Genomic DNA, 15,448 nt, shown 5'->3' on the forward strand with positions numbered 1-15,448 from the left:
ATGCACTGAAATGTACAAAAGTTTCCCTGAAGTGTGTACTGAAATGTGCAAAAGTTTTTCTGAAGTATGCACTAAAATGTGCAAAAGTTTCTCTGAAGTCTGCACTGAATTTTTTTTTTTTTTTTTTTTTTGGCGCAAGAGTTTCTTTTATGTGGTTCTGAAACTATTCCCTGAGATGTGAGCTTCTCTGAAAATATGCACTAAAGTTTTCCTGACATGTGCAAATATTTCTGAAGTTGTATACTAAGTTCGTGAGAAAGCTGGGATGTTCTAAATCTCTGCTTTAAAGTTTTTCTGCATACAAACTGAAGTTGTGTGCTGAATCTGTGGTTTGTAAACGTTGAGAAGTTCTGATTTTGTGGGAAGCAGTTGATTTTGCTGTATAAAATTTGAGAATGACGTCTGAGAATTTCAAAATGAAATCTGAAATGAACTTATGCTTTTTTTGAGACTGAAGGCGTGAAGCAGAGCTACTGAGCTGAACTAATACATTTTAGAAACTGAAGTAGTGAAACAGAGCTACAGTCTGTTGCATAGTTTGCCAATGATAAAGTGCAGAATAGCTATAGTTTGTTTGTTGATTTGCACAAGTTAGTTTGTTGATTTGTTTGACTATACTGATTTTTTTTTTATTTTTACCCAACTGTATTTGAAGGGAGTGTTGGCATATTGATTGAAGTATTACCCCAGCTGTAATTGAGAGGAAATGTTAGAATGTTGATTGAAGCAAGGTTAATACCCCAGCTGTATTTGAGGGGAAGTGTTGACCAAAGCTAAAAGGAGTCAAAGTGGGTCAAAGTTGTAAATCCCACTTGTCTTGTAACAGTGTCATTTTGACTCTCTCTTATTTCATATAAAAAAGAGCAGTCTTCTTCTTGTATCAGTTAGTTAACAAGAAATAAAAACACTGTAAGTTCTTACTCAATTAGCTCCCTTATTTTTCGTTTTCTCTTTGAATCTCACTCACGTGTACTAAGGGTATTGACATAAAGTAAAACTATTCCTTCCAAATATTTTATTTTCACCTTGTAAATAATATGTCGATTATATGGTTATTACATGTCAATTTCAGGTACGATAAACTTGGAATATAAAACTAGGGATAAATTTTGGGAAAAGCAGTATTTTCTTAGGTAAACCCAATAATTGCCTCTCCTATGACTCGAACACAAGACCTTTGGGTATAACGAATCCCAACAACCCTTGGGTATAGGCGTATAGCTAACCCCAAACTTGATCGATCTCGAACTCTCTCAAACTGAGTAGTATTATTAATTAATATGTATATCTAATTTATTACTTAGTTTGATAGAGTTTGAGAGGGATCAAGTTAATGTACTATATATAAACTACAAATTAATATAAAAGTTCCATTATTTCTGGAACAAGAATTTTATTGAATATAACACTTTGTAAAAACAGAAATAAATTGTGTAGAAAGTACAATTGAAAAGCTACAAAGAAGTTTAACATGATGTCTTCTTTAAGATTGTTATTTTTCTGACCAACAGAGTGATGAATTAAATTATGCAAATCTGCCTCCAAAATGTAATCAAACCAATTTTATCAGCTAACATTGTGCATTGATGAAGTGGACTTGCTCTGAGTAGAGAAAGTGACTTGTTTAGTAATCTTTAGGAGGTGGTACTGAGTTGTAGAAATAAGGTGGCGGAGGTGAAGGAGAAGGTGGTGGTGGAGACTTGTAAATGTATGGAGGAAGAGGTGATGGAGAAGGTGGTGGTGGGGACTTGTAAATTTATGGAGGAGCAGGTGAAGGAGAAGGTGGTGGTGGAGACTTGTAAATGTATGGAGGAGGAGGTGATGGTGAAGGTGGAGGTGGGGAGTTGTAAATGTATGGAGGAGGAGGGGAGGGTGAAGGTGGTGGTGACTTGTAAATGTATGGAGGAGGTGGAGATGGAGATGGAGGTGGGGGTGACTTATAAACATATGGAGGAGGGGGACAGGGAGATGGTGGGGGAGGGGATTTGTAGACATAAGGAGGTGGAGGTGATGGAGATGGTGGAGGAGGAGACTTATAAACATATGGAGGTGGTGGTGGCGACTTGTAAAAATAAGGAGGAGGCGAGGGTGATGCAGGTGGCGGGGACTTATAAACATATGGAGGAGGTGGTGAAGGAGAAGGTGGTGGCGGGGACTTGTAAAGGTAAGGAGGAGGTGGTGAAGGAGAGGGCGGTGGCGGCGATGGAGGAGGAGGGGATGGAGAATGTTGTGGTGGTGGCTTGTAAATATAAGGAGATTTGTAAGGATAAGAATTTGGTGGCTTGTGAGAGTGAGGTGGCGGCGACTTGTAAATATACGGTGTCGTTGGACGTGGCGAAGCATAAGTGGGAGCCTTGTAGGCAGCAGTTACGTTAGAGGCAACAAGGCACAATGCCAAGGCACACGCTAGAAGATGAGGCCAAATCCTGGCCATTTTGGCAACTCTAAATTCTTCTTGTCCTCTATAAGAGATTAAAGGACAAGTTTTGAATGAAAACAAATAAGAATGATGAAGTTTATATAGTGATTTCTTCACTCTTTAAATCAATTCTTTAATGGTGCATGCATCAAGTTTCCTGTCTTTGACAAGTTCATTTTACATATTTTAAGTAATATGTATATATGTTGAAAAAAAAATACATAGTGGGAACCCAACTGCCTTTACGATGTCCATTAACATTGTACAACTAGAGCAAGTTCCTTGAAGCAGTCAATTTTATACAAGAAGAACAACTCTAGTAACATAAAGAGATATTTACAGTCTTACTTCCGAAGATTTACTTTGTAGAGCTTTTAATGAACTGATTATTCAGATGTAGTTTAATTAATTTATGATAAAAATCTATTTGTTATAATTTCATTCTGTATCTACCGATCATAAGTTTTATTTACTTGGTAAAAACTCATATCAGGAGGGAATTCTGGTTCGAAAACATTTGGTCGGTGTTATGAGGAAGCTACCTAGATTCAGTGAGTCGAAGGTTTGAAATATTTGTTCAAAAAAGCTGTAATCTACTGTCAAGTGTGGTTGGCATTTCAACTACTCTTCATTAAAAATAAATCAACCCACCCTCTTTGTAGTTTCTGAAGTCTCCTATTCAAATTGATCGAGTGTCAAGTTGCACCCAGGACTAATTCACGAGTTAAATACTTTTTTTTTTTTTTTTTGTTTCCTTTCGCCTTTACAGCTTATTTAGTTTTCCTTTTTCATGAACTGACACAAACTAAGCAGTCTGATCATAGTCAACCTTCTTATTTAGAGTCAAAAGTATGAACGTCGGCGATGCGTAGAAAAGACGACATTAGCATAGTTTTTTTTTTTTTTTTTTTTTTTTTTTTTTTTTTTTTTTTTTTTTTTTTAAAAAATACGCTTAATATTATGGTAATATTAAAAGTAAAAAACGTAAGGGTTACCCTAACAGTAAAAAAAGTTTGTTTTATTATTTAAGTTTCTGGATTCAAACCTTAAGTTACATACCACAATAACTTATGACTTATTTGGTCTTTTAAGCTTGTAGGGTGTTTATGGATCTTGGAGATTAGTTGAAATACGTATAAGCTGGCCCGAACACCCCGGTTATAAAAAAAAATTTATAGGGTCAAACCTGGGGTCACCTATCACAATAACATTGTGGCTTACCTGATCTTTTGAGTTTATAGGATATTCAATAAACCCTGATGATTAGTTGAGGTGCGCGTAAGTTGGCCTAGATACTCCGGTTACCAAAAAAAAAGTGTTAAACGTTAAAAGACAAACTTTTACAATTTTCAATATGAAAGAGTTTATCAATACTATCTACCAAAATTTGTAAATATATTTGATGATATTGTTTTATATCTATCATTACATCGTCTGTGTTAGTTGTTTAACCTTATTTTTTAGTTTTCGTTATCTCATTTTATTAAATTTTATATAGTTTGCATGTAAAATTTGTACCATATCTATATAAATACATATCTTTCAAAAGTTACAACATTTTGTACACATATCTATATTCTACTGGGCATGATTGTTTAGCTCTACAATTAATCGGTATTTCAAGTTATAACTTGGCAATTGAAATGCAAACTAAAGGCCATTAAAATCTAAGGATATTTTATTAGATACTTGTGATTTGTTAGTTCTGCTAAAGACTTTCTCTGAAATTTATAACAGTAAATATATAAAGATTGATGAAAAAAAGAACAAGAAATTCACTGAATGACTGTCTACTAAAATGACATCTAGAAGAACACATGTAAGAGTAAAAAGACCGATGAATGTATGCCTCAATTAAATATTATAATTACAAAATTCCAATCATCTTCCTTTTTAGATTTTTACTTTTTTTTTTTTTATTTTTTTTGCCAATTGCCCAACACTAGCCAAAGAAAAATTCATAGTTGTGTTATTTTAAGTGGAGAAGTAACAAGTTCTTACGGGAGAAAGAGACAAGCGTTGCGATCGAATGATACAAATGGATGAGAAATGGGAAAATTTTTTTTAATATGCTAATTTTTGGGTAGTCAACCAACAACTTAAGCCATGACAAGTGTCAAAATAAGTTAACCTAAGGTTATCATTATTATTTGGGTTTTGGTTTCTCAAACCAACCAAGAGGTAAGTTGGACTCACTAATCATATCCCACCAAGGGGTGAGTTGAACCAGACATAAATACTGTCGACAAGATTGTTACAAGAAGTAATTTTAGCCCCTTAATTTATTAATTTTCAGTAACCCCCCATCTTTTATTTAAAAGAGGGTAAAATTGTAAATTATTTCATATTTATTAATATACCATTTTTTATTGTTAATTGAAAAATTCGTAAATAAAGATCAAGAACTCTAACAAATCTAAAAGTCTATTAATAAATGTAAATAAAGATTATACAATGAGAAAAATCTATTTCACTTATTCTATTTCAAACAAAGGTGTGTTGCATTAAATATATTATTCTTATGGAAGAAAAAAAATTATTATTTATTGAAAGATTGTAATAATGATGACAAAAATGTTCTTGATTATTGTGAGAAATGATTCTTTTATTTTTTTTTTTTTTTTTTTTTTTTTGAGTACTCGGTGCTCCTCAAATCTCATTAAATTCATGACTTTATGTATCAAAACAAGCCCAAAGTATAGCTATAAATTGTCAATGGTTAGACCTTGTTCATTTTAGCTTAGTGTTGAGGTTTAGCCTAGCGAAAGGCCAAGAGAGTCCGTTTTTAAGTGAGAAAAAATGTGGAAGGAGAGGAGAATGAAATGAGTAATCCGAGAGCATATAATAGCCAAAAGGGGATGGGGATGACAATTGGGAGTTGAGTTTTATTTATTATTTCATTTATTTGTCTTATAGAATCTAAAATTGTTTTGCATTATTCAGAAAATAAAAGCGGTGAGCCGTTAGTAGATCTCGGTAATATTTCGGCTTATCAAATTTGTGCGTAAATTTTTTTTTAATGCTTTTATTATAATTTTTTTTTACATACAAATTATGCTTAGCTAAATGTTGTATAGATGGATCAGTATCTTGTCGTGGCAGAAACTAAGAGCTTGAAACACCTTTGAGTTGTGGGTACATGACTTACAGTTTAAAGAAATGAGGTTGTGGGGGAGGTAACGGTGGAGACTTGTAAATATATGTTGAGTATACAACTTTTGTTTCACTTAAAATTATGAACTTTGTGTTTAATATTTCGGAAGTAGAAAGGAGTGCTAATCAAATATCAAACTGTTGGCGTGTCCTGAATTTTGTTTTGATGCTACAAAACAATTGATCGCTTATAGGTTCTCACGTGTTTAGAGTATTGATAATATATCACATCTAAAGTTTAGTTTTCAATCATCTTAATTTATAATAATCTGTCAATTATAACTAGTTTACTAATTAGTCCTATCCATATGCATGCACGAAGTCTTATTCGGTGAACTTAGTTTGAGAGATAGTGTGACATCGATCAAGTTAATATCCTATCCATATGCATGCACGAAGTCTTATTCAGTGAACTTAGTTTGAGAGATAGTGTGACATCGATCAAGTTAATATACTTGTTGATACTTGATTTCGGACGCCAAAGACTCGCATGTGCAAAGTGCTAAGAGGGTCTTAGAAATTACACGTGATGAATCCATGAGATTTGAATATGGAGCTAAGATTATATATGTTGCAGAAAACATAAATAAAAAGCTAACAAGAGAGGTTTTTATAGTGGTTCGGATGCTCAAACAAGCGACTCTTACATCTACTGTTATTTTATCGATCTCTGACTATTTCTATGATATTGCTCGTGAGACATACAAAGATAAAGAAATACAGTGTTTACAGAGAGAAAGAATTGAACTCAAATCTATGCCCAGCTCTCATATGCTCAGCCTCCCTCTTCGGGAAGAAAAGTGTCAATTTATACACATTTGCACTCAATGTAATGAGTGTTTTGCAAGTTGCCTTCACACATGGAAGGCTCTCGTCCATTCATCTCTTGAAATGAGATAGGGTTAGTATGAATATCTTTGAAGAGATATGAGCTTGAGAGCTAGTACAAAAAGATATTTATTGGACTGACATAAGCTTGACGTTTTAGACATAACAATACTGTATATAAACAACAATTAATATAAAAGTTTAATTATTTCTGGAATAAGAAACTGTGTATATAAAGTACATGTAAATAGTAAAATGCTGTAAAGAAGTATACAACAATGTCTTCTTTTAAGATTGTTATTTGTCTGACCAACAGAGCGATGGCTTAAATCATGCAAATCTGCCTCCAAAATGTAGTCGACAAATATTGTCTGTCAACATGGTGGATTGATGAAGTGGACTTGCTCTGAGTGGAAACAATGACTTGATTACTAAACCTTGGGAGGTGGTGGGGAGTTGTAGTAATAAGGTGGCGGTGGTGAAGGAGAAGGTGGTGGTGGTGATTTGTAATAGTAGGGAGGAGGAGGTGAGGGAGATGGTGGAGGAGGAGATTTATAGTAGTAAGGAGGTGGAGGTGATGGGGATGGAGGGGGTGGGGACTTGTAGACATAAGGAGGAGGAGGTGATGGAAAAGGAGGTGGAGGTGGTGGTGGTGGAGATTTATAGACATATGGAGGAGGTGGAGACGGAGATGGAGGTGGGGGCGACTTATAAACATATGGAGGAGGCGGGCACAGAGATGGAGGAAGAGGAGGAGGTGATGGGGATTGTGGAGAAGGAGACTTGTAAACATATGAAGGAGGTGGTGAGAGAGACGGAGGCGGAGGAGACTTGTAAACATAAGGAGGTGGAGGTGAAGGAGAATGTTAGTGTTTTTGTAAATGCCCGTTGTCCAAAGAAAAGAGAGAGTGAATAAAAACTGGACTACTTTTCATTAGACAAAAAACTGAATATAACATGCTGTTGTTTAATGTTCCAACTACTGTTAGAACTTTCACTTAATCTCAGCTAAACCACTCACTTCCAACAACTTCAAACAACTTCATTACAAAATAAGCTGAGTCAACTAATTCAAAATTAACACTAAAATATAAAAGCTACTGAACTTGGAACTACACCATACACGTCCATCCACAGCAGCAAAGCAGCTTCAACTTACAATAAATCTTACTTCCAGCACAACACCAATCTTCAACACTCCACCTTGGTGCTTTGGCTGGAAACACCAAGTTTTAGCCTAAAGGCTTCAAACTTGGATTTGCATAATGCCTTTGTCATTATGTCAGCAACCTGATCTTCCCCTCTGCAGTGCACTAAGGTTACTTCCCCACTCTGTTCAGCTTCCCTAACAGCATGATACTTGATCTTAATATGCTTAGTTCTACCGTGGAGTACAGGATTCTTTGCCATTGCCACAGCCGACTGGTTATCACATAGGGCACTTGGAGCAAGTCATCCAACATTTTCCTCAGCCACATAGCTTGGTTCACTGCTGCTGTAGCAGAGACATATTCAGCTTCAGCAGTAGACTGTGCCACGGTCTCTTGCGTCCTTGATAGCCAACTGATTGCACCCTTATTCAGATAAAACACATAACCAGAAGTGCTTCTTGCATCATCCAGGGATCCAGCCCAATCACTGTCAATGTACCCCAACAATTTCAGACTTTCAGCTTTCCTAAAATAGATGCCTAACATGATGGTTCCCTTTACATATCTCAGCGCACGTTTTGCAGCCTTAAGAGGCAATTCACTTGGGTTGCTCATAAACCTTGAGAGATAACTTGCTGTGAATATAAGGTCAGGTCTGGTGGCTGTATAATACAGCAGACTTCCCACTAAGCTTCTGTATTTCCCTTCATCAACCCTCTCTGCACCATCTGTTTTGCTTAATTTCAGGTTGGGAACCAGAGGAGTATTCACTGGTTTGCAATTCTCCATTCCAAACCTTAAGAGAAGCTCGGTTGCATACCTTTGTTGACACACAAAAATCTCACCAACAACCTGAGTTATCTCCATGCCAAGAAAGTACTTCATCAATCCCAAATCTGTCATTTCAAATTCAGCTTGCATATCTAACTTGAACTGGTCCAATTCATCAGGATTAATTCCTGTCACCAACAAGTCATCAACATAGAGGGAAACCACAGCCACTCCTTTCTTAGTTTTCCTAATGTAGAGAGTGTGTTCATTAGGACTTCTAGTGTATCTAAGGCTGCACAAATGGTCATTTATTTGGCTGTACCTGGCTCTAGGGGTCTGCTTCAAGCCATACAAGGCCTTCCTTAGTAAGTACACATAGTCCTCCTTTCCCTCAACCTTGTAGCCTTCGGGTTGCTCTACATACAGCTCCTTTGAAATCCATCCATTCAGGAATGCTGACTTGACATCCAGCTGGAAAATTTTCCAATTAAACTGAGCTGCAAGTGCCAATAGCAGCCTGATTGTGTCTTGCCTAGCAACTGGGGCAAAGGTTTCTGAAAAATCAATACCTAGTTGCTGTGCAAAACCCTTTACCACCAGCCTTGCTTTGTGCTTGTAGATTGAGCCATCAGGGTTGATTTTTAGTTTGAAAATCCATTTCACTTGAATGACTTTCCTTTTTTCAGGTCTTGGTACCAATTTCCAGGTTTGATTTTTATTAATCATACTCAGTTCTTCCTGCATTGCAGCCCTCCACAATTCAGATTTTGCAGCATCCAGGTAGCATCTTGGTTCCACCACTGCCATATTGCACCTGTCATACACATCAGCCAGAGTTCTAGTTCCTCTAACAGCATGTTCTTCTTTCTTATCTGAATCTGCCTCTTGAATCAGTCCCTCTCTTCTCTCATTCTGACTTGATTCAGTCTGCACATCAACCCTTTTTTCTTCCCAATTCCAGACTCCACATTCATCAACCTTTATGTCCCTTGTGATTACAATCCTTTTGGACTCAGGAACATAAACTCTATAAGCTTTAGAGTTGCTGCTGTAGCCTATAAATATCCCAATTTCTGCCTTGTCATCCAACTTGGACCTTTTGCTGGCTGGGATCATCACATAGGCTATGCTTCCAAATTCTTTCAGGTTCCCTACTGCTGGCTTGACTCTAGTCCATGCCTCAATTGGTGTTTGATGTTTGACTGCCCTGGTGGGTAGCCTATTCAGCAGGAAAACTGCTGTATTAACAGCTTCTGCCCAGAACATTTTAGGGAGGTTTTTTCTAGCCATCATACACCTAGCCATTTCCATAATGGTTCGGTTTCTTCTTTCACAAACACCATTCTATTGAGGGGTGTATGGTGCTGTGAACTGCTGCTATATTCCAGCTAGGCTGCAGACTGTCTTGAACTCATTTGAAGTTTACTCTGTTCCATTGTCTGTCCTTACTGCTTTGATCAAGGTTCCAACTTCATTCTCCACCAGCAACTTAAATTGTTTGAACACAGCAGCCACTTCATTTTTCTGCTTCAAGAAATAAACCCAAGCCACCCTTGAAAAATCATCAATGAAAAGTACAATGTACCTGCTGCCATTTAAAGATTCTGTCTTCATTGGACCACACACATCCGAGTGGATCAATTGCAGCTTGTGACTTGCTCTCCAGGCTTGATCCGAAGGGAATGATGGCCTGTTGAGTTTGCCAAGCTGGCAGTTGTGCACAAAGTCATTTTCTCCTCTATCTCGGGCAGGTCTAATACCATGTCCCTTGACTTGAGCTCTTTAATTCCAAGGTAATGAAAATGCCCAAGTCTTTTATGCCATAACTCAGACTCTTCAACCTTGGTGATTAATGCTGAGTTTTCTGGTTTTTTCCAGTCCAGAGGAAAGCTTTTACCAAGCATCCTTACACTCAACAACTCATTTCCCTCACTATCCTTTATAATGCATGAATGGTTTTGGAAATGCAAGGTATAATTTTTCTCTAACATTTGACCTACACTTAGCAAATTTTGTGCAATTTCAGGTACAAATGGAACATTAGAAATAACCTTAGTCCCTGCCTGAGTTTGGACTGCTACATCTCCAATTCCTCTTGCTTCCACATAGTCCCCATTTCCAACCTTAACCTTGGAGCTGTAAGTCCTGTCCAGTCTAACAAAATTCTCCACATTTGCTGCCATGTGGTTAGTACATCCGCTGTCTATCAGCCAAACATCTTGTTGGTCTGCATTGAGTAGCATGAAGCTATAAACAGTTGTTCTGGTTCACTGGTTTGCTGCTGGTCATCTGCACTTTGTGCTTGCTATGGTGGCTGTGCAGCCTTGTTCCTGCACACTTTTTCAATGTGGCCAAACTGCTTGCATCCCCTGCATTGAATCCCAGGCCTGAACCAGCACTTGCTGTCTGGATGTCCCTTCTTTTTGCAGTGGGAACATGGTGGATAATTTCTTCCTCCACCCTGTTTTCCCCACTGTCCACCAGCTCTCTCTTTTCCTCTCTTATCCCCAGCATATTTTCTATTACTACACTGCATATTCACTCCCTTTTGAGCAGCCAACATAGCACCTTCATTTGAGTCCTCCTGCCTCATCAACCTTCTTTGTTCTTGGGCCTGCAAGGCATGGACCAATTCAGTGAGGCTGATTTGGGAGAGATCTTTTGAATCTTCTAAGGAAGATATCTTGGACTCAAACCTTTCCGGAAGGTTGACTAACACTTTCTCAACTATCATCTTGTCACTCATCTCAACTCCCAATAATCTGATTTTGTTCACCACACTCATGAGTCTATCTACATACTTTTTAACCTTCTCTACCTCCTGCATTCTCAGCATTTCAAACTCCCTGCGCAGGTTCATGACTTGCCTGTTACGGGTTGTGTCACTTCCCATGAACTCTTCTCTTTGGCTATGCCAAGCTTCCTTTGCAGTTTCACACGCCATTATCCTTGTAAATACAAGGTCTGTTACTACCGAATGTATGTAAGAAAGAGCTCTTGGAGCTTTAGACATTTCCTCTTCATACATTCTCATTTGATTCAAAGTTGGGTTTGGACCAAGTTGTGGTGGCTGTTTCTCCTCTTCCACATATTGCCACAGCCCTTGTCCTCTTAGGTAGGCTTTCATTCTAATAGTCCAAATGTGATACTGGTCCCCATTGAACACTGGAGGTGAGAGAGACGCAGATTGAGAAGCCATGCGTAAAACTGGTTGCAGTTTTTTTGAAAAATTTTGTTCTTGCGTAAGACTGTAGTTTGATGGTGATTTTGGGATGAGTTTTTTTGAGTGAACTTGTTAGAAGATTGTTGGTTAATGGAGCTCTGATACCATGTTAGTGTTTTTGTAAATGCCGGTTGTCCAAAGAAAAGAGAGAGAGTGAATAAAAACTGGACTACTTTTCATTAGACAGAAAACTGAATATAACATGCTGTTGTTTAATGTTCCAACTACTGTCAGAACTTTCACTTAATCTCAGCTAAACCACTCACTTCCAACAACTTCAAACAACTTCATTACAAAATAAGCTGAGTCAACTAATTCAAAATTAACACTAAAATATAAAAGCTACTGAACTTGGAACAGCACCATGCACGTCCATCCACAGCAGCAAAGCAGTTTCAACTTACAACAAATCTTACTTCGAGCACAGAACCAATCTTCAACAGAGAAGGTGGTGGCGGGGACTTGTAAACATATAGAGGAGGTGGTGGAGGCGAGTGTAGTGGCGGGGACTTGTAAACATAAGGAGGAAGAGGAGATGGTGATGGAGGTGGCGGTGGCGGTGGCGGTGGCGGTGACTTATAAACATATGGAGGAGGTGGTGAAGGAGAAGGTGGTGGCGGGGACTTGTAAACATATGGAGGAGGAGGTGATGGCGATAGCGATGGGGATGGAGAATTTTGTGGTGGTTTGTATACATAAGGAGATTTGTGAGGGTAAGAATTTGGTGGCTTGTAAGATTGAGAAGGCGGCGACTTGTAAACATATCCCACCAAGGGGTGACTTGAACCAGACATAAATACTGTCGACAAGATTGTTACAAGACGTGATTTTAGCCCCTATTAATTTATTAATTTTATCAGTAAAACCGCGCCGTCCCTCATGGGCCATCAGTTTGATACAACAAAGAGAGTCAGGATTCCTAAAGATTTTTGACATCATCTAGGGAAGCAAGGTCGTTTCTGACAGCATTTTTGAGAAAGAAATTGATAAAAGAAAAATTACAGATTTTTGACAGCATCTAAGGGATGAGGCAAGTGCTGAGGTGGTAGAGTTGAAGAAGAGTCTGGAAGAGAAGGGAGTGAAATTGGAGGGATTAGAGAAAGAAATTGATGGGTTGAAGAGTGAGAAAGTTGATAGTGAGAAGAAAGTGAGGGAGTTGGAAAGAAAAGTTGGGACTTTGGAAGTGAGGGAATTGGAAGAGAAGAGTAAAAGCGTGAGAGTTGAAGAGGAAATGAGGGAAAAAATTGATGACAAAGAGAGGGAAATTAGTGGGTTTAAGAAGAAAGTTAATGTTTTGGAGTTTGAATTAGATAAGTGGATAGTTGAGAAGAAGTCAGTGGAGGGAAGTTTGAAGGAATCAGAGAGCAAATCCAAGGAAATGGAGGCCAAGATTACTGAGTTGGAGAAAGAGATTGACGAGGCGAAGACGTGATTAGTGGACTCAAGAAAAAGATAACTTCCAATTTTGATCAAGGGACGGCCGTCCAGAAATGGTGAACGGCTGACCCTTTATTTTATTTAAAATTTTATTTTTTTACACGTTAGGTACGAGCATCCAGTTTTTTTTCATTTTTTATATTTACATTATGGACGGGCATCCTTTAAATGAGGACGCTTGTCCATAATAAATGAACCTTCGTCCATATAATATGAACGAGAGTCCATAGTAAATGAACGGTCGTCCATAGTTGATGAACAACCGTTCACTAAAAAAAATTTAATAACGTAAAACGTGTCTGATTTACTAGTATGAATCACGGGACACGTAAGCCGATACAATATTTCGGTGTAAAAATACCGGTGTCCGTAGCATTATTGTCCCTCCCCCCAAAAAAAAATCTTTTATTTAAAAGAGGGTAAAATTATAAATTACTTCATATTTAATTAAAGTATACCATTTTTTATTGTTAATTGAAAAATATTCGTAAATAAAGATCAAGAACCTCCTAACAATTCTAAAAGTCTATTAATTCAATAGATAAATAAAGATTATACAATGAGAAATATCTATTTCACTTATGTTATTCTATTTCAAACAAATGTGTGTTGCATTAAACATATTTATTCTTTATGGAAGAAAAAAATTCTTTTATATTTATTGAAAGATTGCAAATAATTGACGACAAAAATGTTCTTTGATTATTGTGAGAATATGATTTTTTTTTTTTTTTTTTTTAAGTACTCTAGGCTCGAGCTTATTAATGAGTTGAAGTGAAAGATTGACTGGTGGTTGGTTATTTTTATGAAACAAAAAAATAAGAATTTTGCTAAGTACACTCACTTTTTTATAAGTACCATTTATTATTAAATTATATTACTATTTTATCCTTTAAACGGGGGCAATTAATAAATTAGCGGGGACCAAAAACATTTCCCGATTGTCATATTATTGACTGGAAGAAAATGTTGTGATCTCCCGTTGATAAATTTGGCTTGGTGTATAGCGGGTGGAACAACTATGGTGCTCCTTAAATCTCATTAAATTCATGTCTTTATGTATCAAAACAAGCTATAAATTGTCAATGGTTAGACCTTGTTCATTTTAGCTTAGTGTTGAGGTTTAGCCTAGCGAAAGGCCAAGAGAGTCCGTTTTTAAGTGAGAAAAAATGTGGAAGGAGAGGAGAATAAAATGAGATATAATTAGAGATGAACTAGAAACCAACTATGAAAGCAGCTGATAAAGTGCAGGAAAAATGAAAGAAGAAAAAGGGAAAGTTTAAGAGAGAGAGTAATCTGTTTTTCTTATTATTTATTAACAGCTACAGGCTGTATTCATACAAAACTGTGTTAACAAACTTAAAGCATGTGATTAACAGAATAACAGAAACAGTAAACAGATTTAACAAACTCTTTAACAGTAAGCTCTTGATAGTCAACGTGAGTCAAAGTTCCAGCATTTTCACATCCTAACATCCACCCGTAAGCTAGACCTCTAAGCTTCAGCATTTTCTCATCCTAACATCCACCTGTAAGCTGGACCTCTAAGCTTCAACATTTTCACATCCTAACATCCACCCGTAAGCTGGACCTTTGAAGCTTCAACAATAGACGGAACTCATCAAGAGACCTCTCAATCACTTATGAAATAATTCACTAATGTAGTGGTTGCTTAGCAGTGAATAGAACTCATTAAGACACTTCTCACCAGATGTAAGAAGTCTCAATCACTTGTGAAAGATTTCGCCAATGTAGTAGCTGCTCAGCAGTAGAATGAACTTCATCAAGGGACTTCTCAATCACTCATGAAAGAATTCACTAATGTAGTGGTTGCTCAGCAGTAGAAAGAATTCATCAAGGACTTCAGCAGCTGGAAGAAGCTTGTATTGTGAGTTTGTTCCTTAAAAATTCAAACCTAGAAGCTAGAAGAGCTTTAGTAAAGATATTAGCTTTTTGAAACTCAGTGGGTACATATTGAACTTTTAGTTTATTGGTAGTGACTTGCTCTCGCACATAATGAGCATCAAGCTTAATGTGCTTATTCCTACCATGGAAGATAGGATTAGATGCCAATGATCCAGCACTCTGGTTGTCACATAAGATGACTAGAATTTCTGACAGAGGAAGGCCAAGTTCAAAGAAAAGACTACAAAACCAAGTCAATTCTATAGCACCTTGAGCTAGAGCTCTTTATTCTGCTTCAGTGGATGATAGGGCTACTACCTTCTATTTTCTAGAGGTCTATTGAAGCATATTTGAACCAAGGAAGACACAATAGCCACTGGTGGACCTGGGGTCTTCAAGGCTGCTTGCCCAGTCAACGTCTGTGTAACACTCCAGGTTTAATCTGTGACTTTTAGTGAATTGTAAGCCATACTGAGTTGTGCCTTTAATGTACCGAAGTAACTTCTTGTAGGCCTGCCAGTGTAGCTATGTGGGAGCTTTGAGAATCTGGCTTAATTTGTT

General features: G+C 37.3%; 2 protein-coding genes across 2 annotated transcripts; one reads left to right on the top strand and one right to left on the bottom strand.

Moving 5' to 3' along the window:
• Positions 1 to 1,412: 1,412 nt before the first annotated feature.
• Positions 1,413 to 12,339, bottom strand: LOC116140050 (extensin-2-like). The gene is given in 3 exon segments (XM_031425686.1): positions 1,413 to 2,353; positions 6,838 to 7,256; positions 12,003 to 12,339. Coding segments are annotated over 3 exon segments (1,485 nt in total). The 3' UTR covers positions 1,413 to 1,624.
• An 85-nt stretch (positions 12,340 to 12,424) lies between these two features.
• On the top strand, positions 12,425 to 12,977 carry LOC116140051 (peroxisomal and mitochondrial division factor 2-like). Its single transcript, XM_031425687.1, has 2 exons — positions 12,425 to 12,454; positions 12,561 to 12,977. The coding sequence occupies exons 1-2, from the start codon at positions 12,425 to 12,427 to the stop codon at positions 12,975 to 12,977; spliced, it is 447 nt and encodes a 148-aa protein (XP_031281547.1).
• The last annotated feature ends 2,471 nt before the right edge of the window (positions 12,978 to 15,448 follow it).

Source organism: Pistacia vera, unplaced genomic scaffold (genome assembly GCF_008641045.1).
Source record: "Pistacia vera cultivar Batoury unplaced genomic scaffold, PisVer_v2 Contig361, whole genome shotgun sequence".
In the NCBI taxonomy this organism is placed as follows: domain Eukaryota; kingdom Viridiplantae; phylum Streptophyta; class Magnoliopsida; order Sapindales; family Anacardiaceae; genus Pistacia; species Pistacia vera.